Raw genomic sequence first — 14,250 nt, forward strand, 5'->3', positions numbered from 1 at the left:
AGGCCGGCCGCTTGGTACTGTGCCCCCTCAGGGGCCAGACCCACAGTTTCCATAGTTCCGGCCGAGGGTGAAATATTGAGCCCTCTGCCTGTGTCAACAAGTCCCTCATGAGGGGAATCTCCCACGGAGGGCCGTCCAGGAGCGATATTATGTCAGAGAGCCATACTCAGGCCAGCCACAATGGGGCTACCAGCAGTAGACTGATCCTGTCGCGACGGACCCTCTCTAGAACTCCCGGGAGCAGAGCGATCGGTGGAAATGCATACAGACGCAGCCTCGGCCACGTCTGCACCATGGCATCCAACCCCAGCAGGGCTGGATGTGTGAGGGTGAATCACAGTGGACAGTGGGTCATCTCTCGAGACGAAAATACATCCACTTCCACTGGGCTGAACCTCTGACATATTGACTCCACCCTCAGGAGCTGACTGTGAATGCCTCGCACCCAAACAGTATTATTTCACAGATCGCGTGTGTCCCTTTTATTGCAGATCCTCAATCTATGCCCTGCCTCAGCAAACGCGAGATTCGAGTCGTTCACAATATATTTGGCTTTCATCTCTCCAGAAGAAAATCAAAGGGCGCGAGGCTGAAATACCCGAAAACGCACGGCTGTGCGCGTAGAGATATTTCTCAATGAACACAGCCAGCACCCTCAGGAGATGACTGTGCATGCCTCGCACACACACAGAATCTTTATTACAAAGTAATCCATAATCTACGCGCTGCCACGGCAAACGCGAGATCCGACCCACTAGATTCTGTATTGCAATGCAGACCTTTAATCTACGCGCTGCCTCAACAACGCGAGACCCCAGTCAAAGAATCTTTACTGCAGCTAGTAGACCAGTAATCTACGCGCTGCCTCGGCAAAGCGAGATCCGAGCCACTAGATTCTGTATTGCAATGCAGACCTTTAATCTACGCACTGCCTCGACAACGCGAGATCCCAGTCACAGAATCTTTATTGCAGAGTAAACCCGTAATCAATGCGCTGCCTCTGCAAACGCGAGATCCGAGCCACTATAGATTCTGTATTGCAATGCAGACCTTTAATCTACGCGCTCCCTCGACAACGCGAGATCCCAGTCACAGAATCTTATTGCAGAGTAGACTCGTAAATCAACGCGCTGCCTCGGGTAATGCGAGATCCAAGCCACTAGATTCTGTATTGCAATGCAGACCTTTAATCTACGTGCTGCCTCGACAACGTGAGATCCCAGTCACAGAATCTTTATTGCGGAGTAGACCCGTAATCTACGCGCTGCCTCGGCAAACGCGAGATCCGAGCCATTAGATTCTATATTGCAATTCTTATGGGACAAACAACACCAAATAGGACAGACAGTTTGTACACAGAGCGCTTGCTAAAGAGCAAAAAGCTAACTCTGTTGTGTGCCGGTGTCCCTTTGTAGCTTCCGTGTGTGCCGTCACACATTGTGTCATGACGCAACACCAATCAGGATTGGTTTGTTTCATTCATGCTTCAGAGGCGCTCCGGTGAGGGGCGTTCCCCCAATGTGTCATTCGACGCAGTTCGGGCTCCCTCGAAAAGGAACTCATTACAATTTTTCAAAAAAATTATATTAATGTCTGAATGTCATTGTATTTCTAACAAAATGTCAAACCAAGCAGCATTTTTAAATGGCACAAACACTTTCAAGATACGTTTCACAAAATAGTTGTGTTAGGTTTCCAAGGATAAAAGATTTACTGTTCAAAATGGGGTATTTGGACACTTTCTGGCTGTGCATAGTTAATATGATGGACAACTGGGTGAATTTGAGAACTAGCACCATATATCCACTAACAATGACTTTTGAGAACAGTTGGTTAATTCACTGCAAATAATGGCTCAGAAAAGTGAATTTAGTTCTGAGAAAAGTTCTAGTGTCATTTTTGGTCTCACATTTTTAATATCTATTAGTTTTGAGGGCAAAATAAATACATACTTTTTGGGTCCATTCTATGTGCCTGCTTGGTTTCCTTCACATCCTACCTAATTATCTTAGGGAGTTTTTCCTTGCCTCCGGCTGTTCACCTTGGGGTATTAAGCCTCTCTTTTCTGTAAAGCAGCTTTGGAACAATACGTACTGTGAAAAGTGATATACTAACAAATATGACTTGACTAAATATAAGCTATGCAATTTTCTATACATCTGACTGAAATGGTACCTTTTGGTATACAGGCCTGCGGGGTAATAGCGGGAACACGTGAACCCGTCCCAGGCACAGTAGGGGTCTCTGGCCAGGCAGCAGTCTGCGCAGGCGGAACCGTACAGCCCACACTGGTGCACAAGAATCTGTGTTACACCCAGCTCAGAGCCCACGTACAGCTGTTGCTATGGAGATACAAACACACTGCTGTCAACAGCTTTGTTGCGTGTGATGAGAGCCATTATGTCCAAATCACCACATTAGCATAATGATGAAGATCAAATCATTCTACTGAAGGGGGCATCATTTGTGTGTATTCTAAATAATTTAACATATTACAGTAACAATAACAATAACAATAACAATAACAAACACTAAAGAAGCTCATATTTGTTAGTAATGATTGTCAGCATTAAAATTAACTACGCAGCATCTGTTTTGTTATGAATGTTGAATTTGCTACAGGTATCAAGACTGTAATGGTGATCAGTCATGCATGAAACATTTACTCAATACCACCATCTCCAGGTGGAAAACTACAGTGTCTGTGAGTCTTACCCTTTTGGTAGAGACAAGGATCTCTGTAATAGGAACAGGGACCTGGAATGAGAAAAAGCATTTAGTGTGAAGATTGTTTCTAAGAGAAATGAAATGGTTTTAATATAAAGATAAAAGGGACTTTTGATGACCTTGAAAACCTGCAATTCCTCCAGAAGAACCTCTTCAACTGTGTCGGCTTCTTTATTGTAGATTGTGATCATTTTTAATACTACAGAATTATCTGAGTTAGAGAAAGAGAACTTGAATTATTTACTGAAAAAATACATTTTATGTAATATTTTTATATTGTGGCTCTATAATAAGCCCTGGATATGTTTATCAGAGACATTTTTTTAATGTTTTTAGACTCTTATGCCCACCAATTCTTTGATCAAAAACACAGTAAAACAGTAATAATGTAAACTATTACAATTTCAAACAACTGTTTTCTATTGAATAAATGTAAATTATTTCTGTGATGGCAAAGCAAAATTTTCAGCATCATTACTCCAGTCTTCAGTGTCACATGATCCTTCAGAAATCATTCTAATTTCCTGATTGCTCAAGAAACATTTTTGATTATTATCAATGTTGAAAAAAGTTCTTGATTAATTTTCACCAGGATTCTTTCATTAATAGAAAGTACAAAAGAACAGCATTTATTTAAAATGAAAAAAAAAATCTTTACTGTCACTTTTGATTAATCTAATGCAGATTTACTTGCTGAATCAAGGCATTAATTTTTTCAACAAAAACAAATCTGTCCACACACTTTTGAATTGTAGTGTACATCTGCCAAAAGATAATTGTAAACTACTCAGCAATACATAACATATAGTTGGCCTTAAATTCACAAAACACCAATTTTGATTTCTGGGGGTTTGTAGACTAGAGATCAAGTTAAGTAAAGGTATTCTGTGATGTTCCTCTAAAAACCAAGCAAGTATTTAGTATGACACAAGCAACAATCATTGCATAAAATCTATATGATAGTGCAGGTCTAGGAGAGCAAGATAAAATAGGTACTAAAATTGAGTACCAGTCCCTATGAAGAGAACATTGTAGTGTCCATCCTCAGCTTCCACCCGGTCCACCGCCAGCTGTGTGAGTTTACGTCCTCCTTCGGTGTCCAGCAGGATGGGTCGTCTGTGAACGGGCTGAACTGCCTGGAACATGAGGGGATGAGAACGAGCAAAACGAAGAACCTCGTCCGGGTATGCCTTAGAACTTGAGAACTGGCCTCCATTTATCTTACTGGCACACTGTGAGAGACAGAAAGGCTGTGAATATGACTATGCTCATAAACACAGTTCGCCAAGTCACGAAAGCCATTTGGGTCTTTCATTTTGTTTCTCCTGATTTGAGAATAGCTGCCCTGCTTCTCACTGCTATAACCTTTTAGAACAAGAGACTAATCAGAAACCCAGCAGTGTATGATTCAAACCACCAAATTGCCCTTTAAAAGGTCAGCAGTGTATACTTTTTTCCCCCATATGCTTTTTCCAAGAATACCTGCACAAAAGAAATTAGACTAATTTTGAAACATGAACAACGGAAAAGCCCTGATCCTTCAATATGAGACAAGAAATAATACACGAGAGAAAATTACTGTTAATTACAGGCCAATCTGACCAATCTGACTCTTTTATCGGCTAGAGGTAATAGCCACAGAAGGACAATAATCAGCACATATCAGATATAATTATAATTCAGACCACGGCAATGCTGCAAGTACTCGGCTTCAGGCATTAACGTTAAAGAATTGGCATGACACGCTTGAGGAGAACAGTGATGTGCACAGTCATGCTGAAAATAGACTTATCTGCCATGAGATATTCTGTGTGTCTGAAGAAATAATATCCAAAATTCAACATTCACTCAAGTGGGCTGCCAAACGGCAGCGCGTGTCAGAGGTGTAAACGCAACTCATTGTGACATTTTGTACATGGGGATTTCTGATATAATAAAAGATTATGACACAAAGTGACTGATGGACCTAATATACAAGCTAATAAAACTCACCGATCCAGGTCGCGGGTAGGGGACCCTGCCATCGTACACCTTCCAGTGGTGGTCAGACCGTTCCCGGTATGCAAAAGGCCCATTAAATACTGCACGGATGTCTTCCATGTTATACATGCACACTGCGTATCCTTTAAACACAGCACTGAGGGAAAAAACGGAAGCAGATGAGTGTCAAATAAACAGAACATAAGAATCATAAGAGTCAACATACGTGACCTCACCCACCTGGTGGTGCTGAAAAGACCAAAGATCTCTGGATTTTTTTCATCTTTCTTCCGCAGCACAAACACATCCTCTAAAACAACACATAAAAATTTACATAAAGATGTAAGTATATTTTTTTCTGCACAACAATAATTGAATCTTTGATGACTGAATAAGTGCAATTCACATTTATTCCACAGTGGAAATGTCTGATACACAGTGATGAAGTGACATTTCACTCATAGTTACCCCAGGCAGAAAACAAAAGAATAGGAATTATCATCAGCAAAACTGACTCAGCGATTTACTGCAGAACAAATACTGAACACAAACAGACATGGATATCAGATATAATGATTTGGAAAAGGTTGAAAATCGTTTTGAGAATATTTTTGAGGTCGCGAATATGAGCCAGATGCTGAATATACTGGGAAATGGGTTCTGATGATGACAGTGATGATGGTATAAAACATCTGCTCAAACTAAACCCTTCCAAGCTCCAAAAGGTAACAAAATATGCTTTATTTTATTCTTCTGTTATTGTTACTTTAATATCAGGAGAGTTTTATATTATCGTGACAGGTAAAGATCCATCTGTGTTAGATATAGAACTGGGTCACTAAAGACCAGAATATGCAATAAGGATTGGCGAAACAATCATGCATTTAAGGGTTAATATATTTATAATTTAAAAACACATTCACAGTTCACGGTTCTCTGATGTTTTATAAGCATTGAACAAACTAAATTATAATATATAATAAAACAATAATTATTCCAACAATACAAATAAAAGGCATGGTGGGGATGAAAAAAATGATTAGAGAATTGGTAACACTTTAGAATACGGTTCCTTCGTTAATGAATAACTACACAAGAACCAATGAGTAAAACAATATTAACAATCTAGTAACTATTATTAACTAACAAGAAACTCTGATTAACGAACTAGTAAGTAATAGCGCACAGATGAAAGTGGTAGTTCACTATTAACTAATCAATAACTACTATTTTTTTTATGCTTCCCAGAGAACTACTGAAAAAGTTTATTAACAATCTAGTAACTACTATTAACTAAAAAGTGTGAGTGAGAAGATTCTACACTTTATTGGCTTTTCATTAGTAACTACTGTAAGAATCATGGGAACAAACTAGTAATGACTCAAGTGTTACTACATAGTTCTATGGGAATTACTAATTATTTGGATCCGTATTCTAAAGTGAAGATCATGGTAACTAACTAGTAATGACTCAAGTGTTACTATACTTCTAAAGAAATTTTCTGAAAGTATACTAAAGTTCATCAAAAATCTCAAACGCTTGAAATTACTTTTGTGTTTGGTTGCACACATCATGACTAGATCATGTAGTAACACTTGAGTCATTACTAGTTAGTTCCCATGATCTTCACTTTAGAATACGGATCCAAATAATTAGTAATTCCCATAAAAGTATGAAGTATGACTTTCATCTGTGCACTATTACTTCCTAATTTGTTAATCAGAGTTTCTTTTTAGTTAATAGTAGTTACTAGATTGTTAACAAACTTTTTCAGTAGTTATCTGGGAAGCATTAAAAAAATAGTAGTTATTGATTAGTTAATAGTGAACTACCACTTTCATCTGTGCGCTATTACTTACTAGTAAGTTAATCAGAGTTTCTTGTTAGTTAATAATAGTTACTAGATTGTTAATATTGTGTTACTCATTGGTTCTTGTGTAGTTATTAATTAACGAAGGAACCGTATTCTAAAGTGTTACCAGAGAATTTACACTTGTAAATTTGAGAAGTTACAATTGTACGTGGAGCTAAAATTAATTGAAGATTAATGATATAAAGCTGCTTTCCTGTTTCTTAACACTTATCAAATAATCAGCACATCTTTCATTTTTAAATAATAAACATAAATGATAAATTGTACTTTACATCTCTGATGATCTTTGGAACAGATTAGTAATTAATAGGATGTCAGTTAAGAAACAAATGAGCTATAATCTGAAAGTCAAAGCGATCATCAGCGAGATTCTTCTTAAGATTACAAAGTTTGGTGATAGTTAAGCAAAACAGCTGGTGAAACAGATTTAACTTTTCACAGCTGGCTTATACTCAATGTGATAAATACTGTGAAGACATGGAGATCTATTGCAAATACATCTGGGTGGACAGATGGATACTTGATGAAATCTCTATAGCAAAAGGCAAAATGTGAAAAAGCAAAAAACTGATTTATCAGCAGTTTTGCTCCGAGGCATCTGATGAATAGAATCACTGAGCTGGAAGAAACAGCTCATCACTGAAACAGTTATTTTTTTTATTTTTTTCTTCTTTCAGTGCTTTTGTGCCTATTTTGTTTAAGCGGCCCATCTTGATGTATCATGAGTCGATGCTTTACAGATTGGCTACTGCTCAGAGCATGACATTGATTTCCTCTGTATATTACCAAGACAAGAGCTAAATAAAAGTTGCATTCTATCTTTACTATATAGTATTTGTTACGCTGCGGTTGAAACAAGGAGGAAGCAGGATCCAAGTGCAGCACACTTTATTAGATAAACTCAAAACTAGACAAGGACTCAGACTAGGAAACGTGAATCGGGAACAGAACAACCAACGTCGACATTACAACACAGCTTCAAACAAAACCAAGAATTCACAATGACTGAACTAAAACACAGCACTTAAATACCTGGCCAAACATGTTAAACAAGATAACAAGGGGGCATGGCTAATCTGAAACACCTGGGGAGACTAATAGACATGACAGGGAACTGCTAAACATGGAAAGATAGGGGAACACAGACTGACATCACAACATTGCCCCCCCTCTATGGACGGCTCCCGGCGGGACGAGACTCGGGACTCGGGGCGGTCTCGGCGGGACGAGACTCTGGCTGGACGGGACCCTGGAATTATGGCCCTCTTTGCAGCCCGTGCTGACATCAGCGGGGGATCGGCCATGCTGGAAACCAGTCCTGGACGGCCATAGACCAATCCGGTGGCTGGCTTGATGGTTGGCGTGACGTGAAGATTCTCAGGCTGGACGGGCGAGACGTGAACTGACTCAGGCGGTACTGTGAGCTTGCGGGGTTCTTCATCGGCCAAGCCCAAAGTAAATGCCGAACCGCTCAAGTAAAGGGCCAGGTCGATATATCCTTCCAGGGTCCAGCCAGTATAGTCCTCCGGAATCAATTGAGCAATGTCCTCATCCAGCCCACTCCCAAACAGGTCCATGAGCTGGGTGACATCAAACGATCCCAAATGACACCAAGCCAAGAAGTCCTTCACATACCCCTCGATGGGCTGGCCATTCTGGAACATAGAAGAAAGAAATCTCCATTGCACCGGGTTACTGGCAGCTGCTGGATCCATATTCCGGTGAGTTCTTCTGTTACGCTGTGGTTGAAACAAGGAGGAAGCAGGATCCAAGTGCAGCACACTTTATTAGATAAACTCAAAACTAGACAAGGACTCAGACTAGGAAACGTGAATCGGGAACAGAACAGAACAACCAACGTCGACATTACAACACAGCTTCAAACAAAACCAAGAAATCACAATGACTGAATTAAAACACAGGGCTTAAATACCAGGGCAAACAAGCTAACAAGGGGGCGTGGCTAATCTGAAACACCTGGGGAGACTAATAGACATGACAGAGAACTGCTAAACATGAAAAGACAGGGGAACACAGACTGACATCACAACAGTATTCAAGATTAGGGTATTGTGTCCCAAATATGTCAAAGTTAACTAGATGACATACTGTTTCTGGTTGATTTTATGTAAGTATATATGCAAGCTTTATGGGCTAACATTACAAACAACTTCTTGTACTACATAATACCTTTTTCAGCTATATAAATACACTGAGGAATGCAAAGACAAAGTTTTTAAATGCATTCGATTTTTAATCTACTTAGCTTAAACGGTAAGATATATATTCAAATGCTTACATCAAAAACAACTTTAGTGTGTCCTAGCATTGGCATACCAGTGTAATATTTTCTTTGCATCATACACAAGCTACAAAGTTTTCGTGTTGAGTGAAAGTGAACAAAATAGGTTTCATCCTATATCAGGCATATGTTTAGAAGTATTGTCCAAAATTCCATGATGAGGTACAAGGTGAATACATCCATGTTTTAAGACAGGCATGAAAAAGAACACCAGAGAGGAAGACATAAAGTAGAACGCCCCCTACCGAGCTCATCAAAGTGTGTGTCAATGCCGTTGGGTCCAGCCACTGAGCAGATCAAACGAGTCTTCAGGAAAGAGCTCCATCTGTTTACCAGCATTCTCTGACCACCCTGGTCATTCTGACAGAGGGGAAGAGATAAAAAAGACACTTAATTTCACCTGACCTGTGGGTGTTGCTATCTTGCAGCACAACATTTTGACAAAGACAAAAGTAAATGGTTAATGCTTGGTTGGATAGCTTCAGAAATGTATGTCGCCGGTAAAACATTGCCCCATTATAGTAGTAAAAAGCATCTTTCTCCACTGACCGCCATTCAAAAAAGTATTTTTACTAAAATATTTGCAAACATTTTATTATGTAATAATGTTTTGCCAGAGAAAGCTGCTTCTATGTTCCCTCTCTGTTGTATTTGATGTCATGAGTAAAGGGAGTCTGGCCAGCGACTATTGAAAATGCTAAAAGAAAGCTCTCTGTAACTATTATAGGTTACAATTTTGAATGCTGAACAAGCTTCATTGAAAGAGATAAGCAAGCATGTTTTTTGCATCCACATGCCGTACCGCACAGACTCTGCCCACTCTGGTGTAGACTGCTTTGTTTCCACCCTCCATGTTGGTCACTCGTTCCGTGAAGAAGTAGTAGACCTTATCGTCAGCAGGATCGTCATTGTCAGGGATCACTGCTGAACCCACAAACTTGGGCTCTATGGGAAAAAAAAAAAACAAGAACAAAAATATATGGTTAGAATTACACAGAAACATACTCTACCATTCAAAATTTTGGAATAATTTGACCCTGAAGACTGGAGTAATGATGCTGAAAATTCAGCTTTGACATCAGGAATATTTTAAAAGAGAAAACAGTAACTTTAAATTGTTATAATATTTCACAATGTTTACTATATTTATTTTTGCTCTAAACAAATTGATGCATTTGTTTGTCCTATATATTCCAATATTAATAAATCCACTATCTTATTATGCAGTGTGATCTGCAAGTCGGGCCGCTACAGCATTGTGCAGCGGGTGTGAGTGGGATTAGATCTTCAGTGCTCCATGAGTCAGAAGCGAGAACACTTAACACCAGTTAACACCATTCAAAACATGAACAGACCTCAACCTCAGACTATCGAGAGCATACAGGAAACGTAAAAGTCTCCATGGTTTTGTGCTCTATGGTCTGCATTAAGCACTTGTTATCGAGCAGATGACCTCAGGATGTGATGGTATTTGACCGGGTTTTATTATATCTGAAAGGATGTGAATAGGTCTAACAGAGATGGATGGTATATGTCAAACACCTTGCTCTCGTCTCTCTGGAGGCTCTCTGAATGATTAATGCATCACAGCAGCTGAATCAAACGTGAGAAGTGTGAGATGACACTGTATTCTTAGCACAGACTGATCATCTGTCTGAGTATGCACACAAGAATGCACAATCTTCAGAATGAATACTAGCATACTTATTTCTGCATACTGTGCAAACAGAAACAGAATAGTATGCAATGATATGTTTCATATAGTATCACTACATTGCATGTTCAATTCAGCAAGTATCATCCAGTTATTGTATTGAATATTTTGCATTCTATCAAATATTTTGAAAATAAAACAGTCAATATTTGATACAACTTATGTATCTCTTTTCTCCTTTTTTAACCTTTATTATAATTATAGCTATTTGAGATGAGTACTTGTAATGTTGTCAATCAGTAATAATATAAGGGAAAACAGTAAAGTGACAGTAAAGACTGTAAAAAGTAAAAAAAATACTATATAGTATATGGTAAAATCCCTATAATACGTTGCTAACATAGGCTGTTTGTGCATTGCAAGTCCAAAGTGTCATCACAATTATGCATTTATCTGTTGTACAAAAGCTTCATTCATGCATCATCCAATTACAACTTCAAAGATGAAATTATCTGTACTTAAATGCACATTCTGGCAATTGTTGAAGATCAAGCATGTATTCCATCTATACAGAACAGTATACATATAGCAAAAATAGTAGTAGTAGCAGTATTGTATGTAGTACACCAATATTTTGGCGTGGAGCTGATGTGCTAACTGCACCCACGATGAGGGCACAAGCTCTGTTACAGTGATACGCATGGTAAAAGCATCACCTTTATTGGGCTCAGTCGTAGCGTTCTGGGCTGAAGGCCAGAGCTCCCGTATGGCTGCAGGAGGAGATATACAGCAAAGAGAAACATAAAACCAGCTCACAGCAGGATGCCACAGGCCTCTCTAAACCACACACAGGGCAGCCTGTACATCACTCTTCTATATTTATGTATCCAGCAGCTATAAATTAGTTTCCATTGTTTTGTGGCAGTAAAAAATGTTTTGTTTAATTTTTTCTACATTAAGGAACTTAACAGATTTACAATACAAAAGTTATATAGTTATAACCTGTTATATGGCAGGTTATATAGCTTTGAAATAGTTTATTTTTGTAGTGAAGTTTGTAGTAAATAATTCAATAATTAAAAATTAAATTAATAGTGCGGTCAAATCGATAAATCGCGTCTAACGTAACAGTTTGTGTTTATATAATAATTCCCTTTCAAGGGAACTCGAACTGCGTTGATACGACACTTTGGGGAACACACTTAGCATAATGCGTGTGAAGTATGAATGAAACGAATCCTATCCTGATTGGTGCCGAGTCATGACGTAACATGTGGCGGCATACACGAACGCTACAAAGGGACGCCGGCACACAACAGAGTTAACTTTTTGCTCTTCAGCAAGCGCTCGGTCAAACTGTCTGTCCTATTTGGTGTTGTTTGTCCCATAAGAACTTAAAATAAAGGTTTGGATTGCAATATAGAATCTAGTGGCTCGGATCTCGTGCGTAAAATAAAATTATCAGTGCGTAAAATTAAAATTATGGAATATTATCTGACTTTAAGAAGTTTGATATTTTAATTCAGCCTACCATTCAGACCGTGTTTAACTTATCCAGTGTGAATGGCTGCGTTTAATTCTGAGGAATTAAAATGATGAGCAGTGAACGCACGCCGCTCTGTCTGCTATACAGGTTTGCGGCCAGGCAGTGTTCCATCTGCACATCAAAATTTTTCCCTGTCGGTCCTCCTCTTCAGGGTATCGAAAACGAGACAAAAATAGCAGGGCTGTCCCACCTTGAAGGGGACGAGCGAGAATCGCTCCTCCGTGGAGCCCTCAGGAAATCGATGTTTGTATCCAGCTCAAGTGCGCTTCGGGACACATCGGTTTCCAGCAAACGCACGCTGCTCAGTCTGCCCCACAGGCTGCCGGAGAGTCGCTTCAGGGGATCGAAAACGAATCTCGAATAATACCCAAAATCAGTTTCGAGAGGCTGGTACCCTTAGTAGAATATTTCAAAACATGGCAAGACCTGCCAAATATTTCTCCTTGGGTCCTGCACACAATAGTGATGGGTTACAGGCTGCAGTTTGATTCCGCCCACCGAAATTCAGAGGGGTAGTGTGGACTGCAGTCGACCCAGTGCCGGGTCGAGTATTGGAACAGAAAGTAAACTCCCTGCTGGTAGAGGAGTCCATAGAGCGTGTTCCTCCCTCGGACAGGGAGTCCGGGTTCTACAGCCGCTACTTCATAGTTCACAAGAAGGATGGGGGGTTGCGCCAATTTTAGATCTAAGGCACTTGAATCGGTCTCTGAGGAGATTCAGCTTCAAGATGCTCACTATTCCCATCATTGTGAGTCGGATCAAATCTGAGGATTGGTTTTTCACGATAGATCTAAGGGAAGCATACTTCCACATATCCATCCTTCCATTTCACAGGAAGTTCCTGAGGTTCGCTTTCAGGGACGAAGCATTCCAATATCGGGTTCTTCAGTTCAGCCTAGCTCTCTCCCCACGTTTACCAAATGCATGGATGCAGCTCTAGCTACGCTGAGGCTTCAGGGTATCAGGGTGCTAAATTATATTGACGACTGGCTTATTACTGCCCAGTCACAAGAGCTATCAGTTCGGCATCGAGATGTCGTCCTTGCCCACATCCAGAGCCTGGGGTTGAGACTCAACACGAAAAAAAAAAAAGTGTGTTGGCACAGAGAACCACATTCATGGGAGTGGTGTGGGACTCAGTCACGATGCGGGCACAATTGTGTCCTGCACGCATCGAGTCCATCCTGGTCACTTCAAAACATATTCAGAGAGTGTTAGGGCTCATGGCATCAGCGTCCAACGTCATTCCATTCGGTCTGCTGCACATGAGGGCCCTGCACATGAGTAGGCATAGGTCGTAGTAGCAGACGCATTGTGAGGTGATCATGCTAAATTTCTAACACTGTTATGGTCGCAAGACTGTGACAATGGCCGTAGCTGAAACTCTCTCACTGTACGATGTAGGACCACCGTTTATGAGCCATGACCACAGTAATCACCACGACTGGTCATATTTCGTCTTGGACAGTCCAAAGTCCGGGCATAAAAGGATGAAAACCCCTGGTGTACGTAACTACGGTATGTACTGTACGTAAGGGACAGTATGCAAATTTCGCCACAAGTTGTCGCATATTCAAAACAATAACAAAGGCATGGCTTGGTGATGCTGTGAAGGAGCGTGGAGTGATGGGAGTTGATGTCTTCACCTCCAGTGCCGATGGAAATCAATCCAACGGGATTCACAAACTCATACTGTATTTAATCACACTGCCATAGACTTGTTAGCCAAACTGGTTGAATTACCTAAGCTCTCTTCATCTAGGAAATGCCACACCGATACTGCTCCTTGCTTTATTCCTCCTCTTGTCCCAAACCCTTATTGAGTAATTTGATTCACCCGTATGTTTACGTTTCTTGGAGTTATCTTTGGTGACAGAACCTGCTGCAAACGATAATGAATAAATGTGGTCCATGACAACTGTGCGAAACAACGTACTAGACGCTACAATTACTACTTCTGCATTTTCTTCATGAGACTCATGTGTTGCAAAGGTTTCTATGGCAGTAAAATCAGAAACCGAGTATAACATGGACATGACACCATCGACACATGACGCAATGAGGAGAGACATTATGCTGGTTAAAATTGCAAATTGCTCTGGATTTAAACATTGTTGGAAACATTTGGGATAATGTAAGTACACAAGTTAACAAATATATAACTGACC

At 40.1% G+C, this 14,250-nt stretch overlaps 1 protein-coding gene across 4 annotated transcripts in view; it reads right to left on the bottom strand.

The window, feature by feature from the left end:
- The window catches only part of sema3e (sema domain, immunoglobulin domain (Ig), short basic domain, secreted, (semaphorin) 3E), a 67,057-nt gene that overhangs the window by 6,949 nt on the left and 45,858 nt on the right, over positions 1 to 14,250 (bottom strand). For 2 of the 4 annotated variants that reach the window (XM_077193653.1, XM_077193654.1), the window contains exons 7-14: positions 9,685 to 9,827; positions 9,128 to 9,242; positions 4,948 to 5,017; positions 4,720 to 4,864; positions 3,737 to 3,959; positions 2,847 to 2,938; positions 2,716 to 2,757; positions 2,176 to 2,342 (exon numbers count right to left, since the gene is read on the bottom strand). In XM_077193653.1, coding sequence (XP_077049768.1) covers positions 2,176 to 2,342; positions 2,716 to 2,757; positions 2,847 to 2,938; positions 3,737 to 3,959; positions 4,720 to 4,864; positions 4,948 to 5,017; positions 9,128 to 9,242; positions 9,685 to 9,827 — 997 coding nt within the window. Of the gene's footprint in view, positions 1 to 1,999; positions 2,077 to 2,175; positions 2,343 to 2,715; positions 2,758 to 2,846; positions 2,939 to 3,736; positions 3,960 to 4,719; positions 4,865 to 4,947; positions 5,018 to 9,127; positions 9,243 to 9,684; positions 9,828 to 11,252; positions 11,307 to 14,250 lie in introns of all 4 variants that reach the window. The other 2 variants (XR_013186068.1, XM_077193652.1) reach the window with 2 other exon arrangements.

The sequence above is a fragment of the Siphateles boraxobius genome, unplaced genomic scaffold (genome assembly GCF_051911475.1).
Source record: "Siphateles boraxobius isolate OS27281-9 unplaced genomic scaffold, OSU_SipBor_1 31, whole genome shotgun sequence".
NCBI lineage: Eukaryota > Metazoa > Chordata > Actinopteri > Cypriniformes > Leuciscidae > Siphateles > Siphateles boraxobius.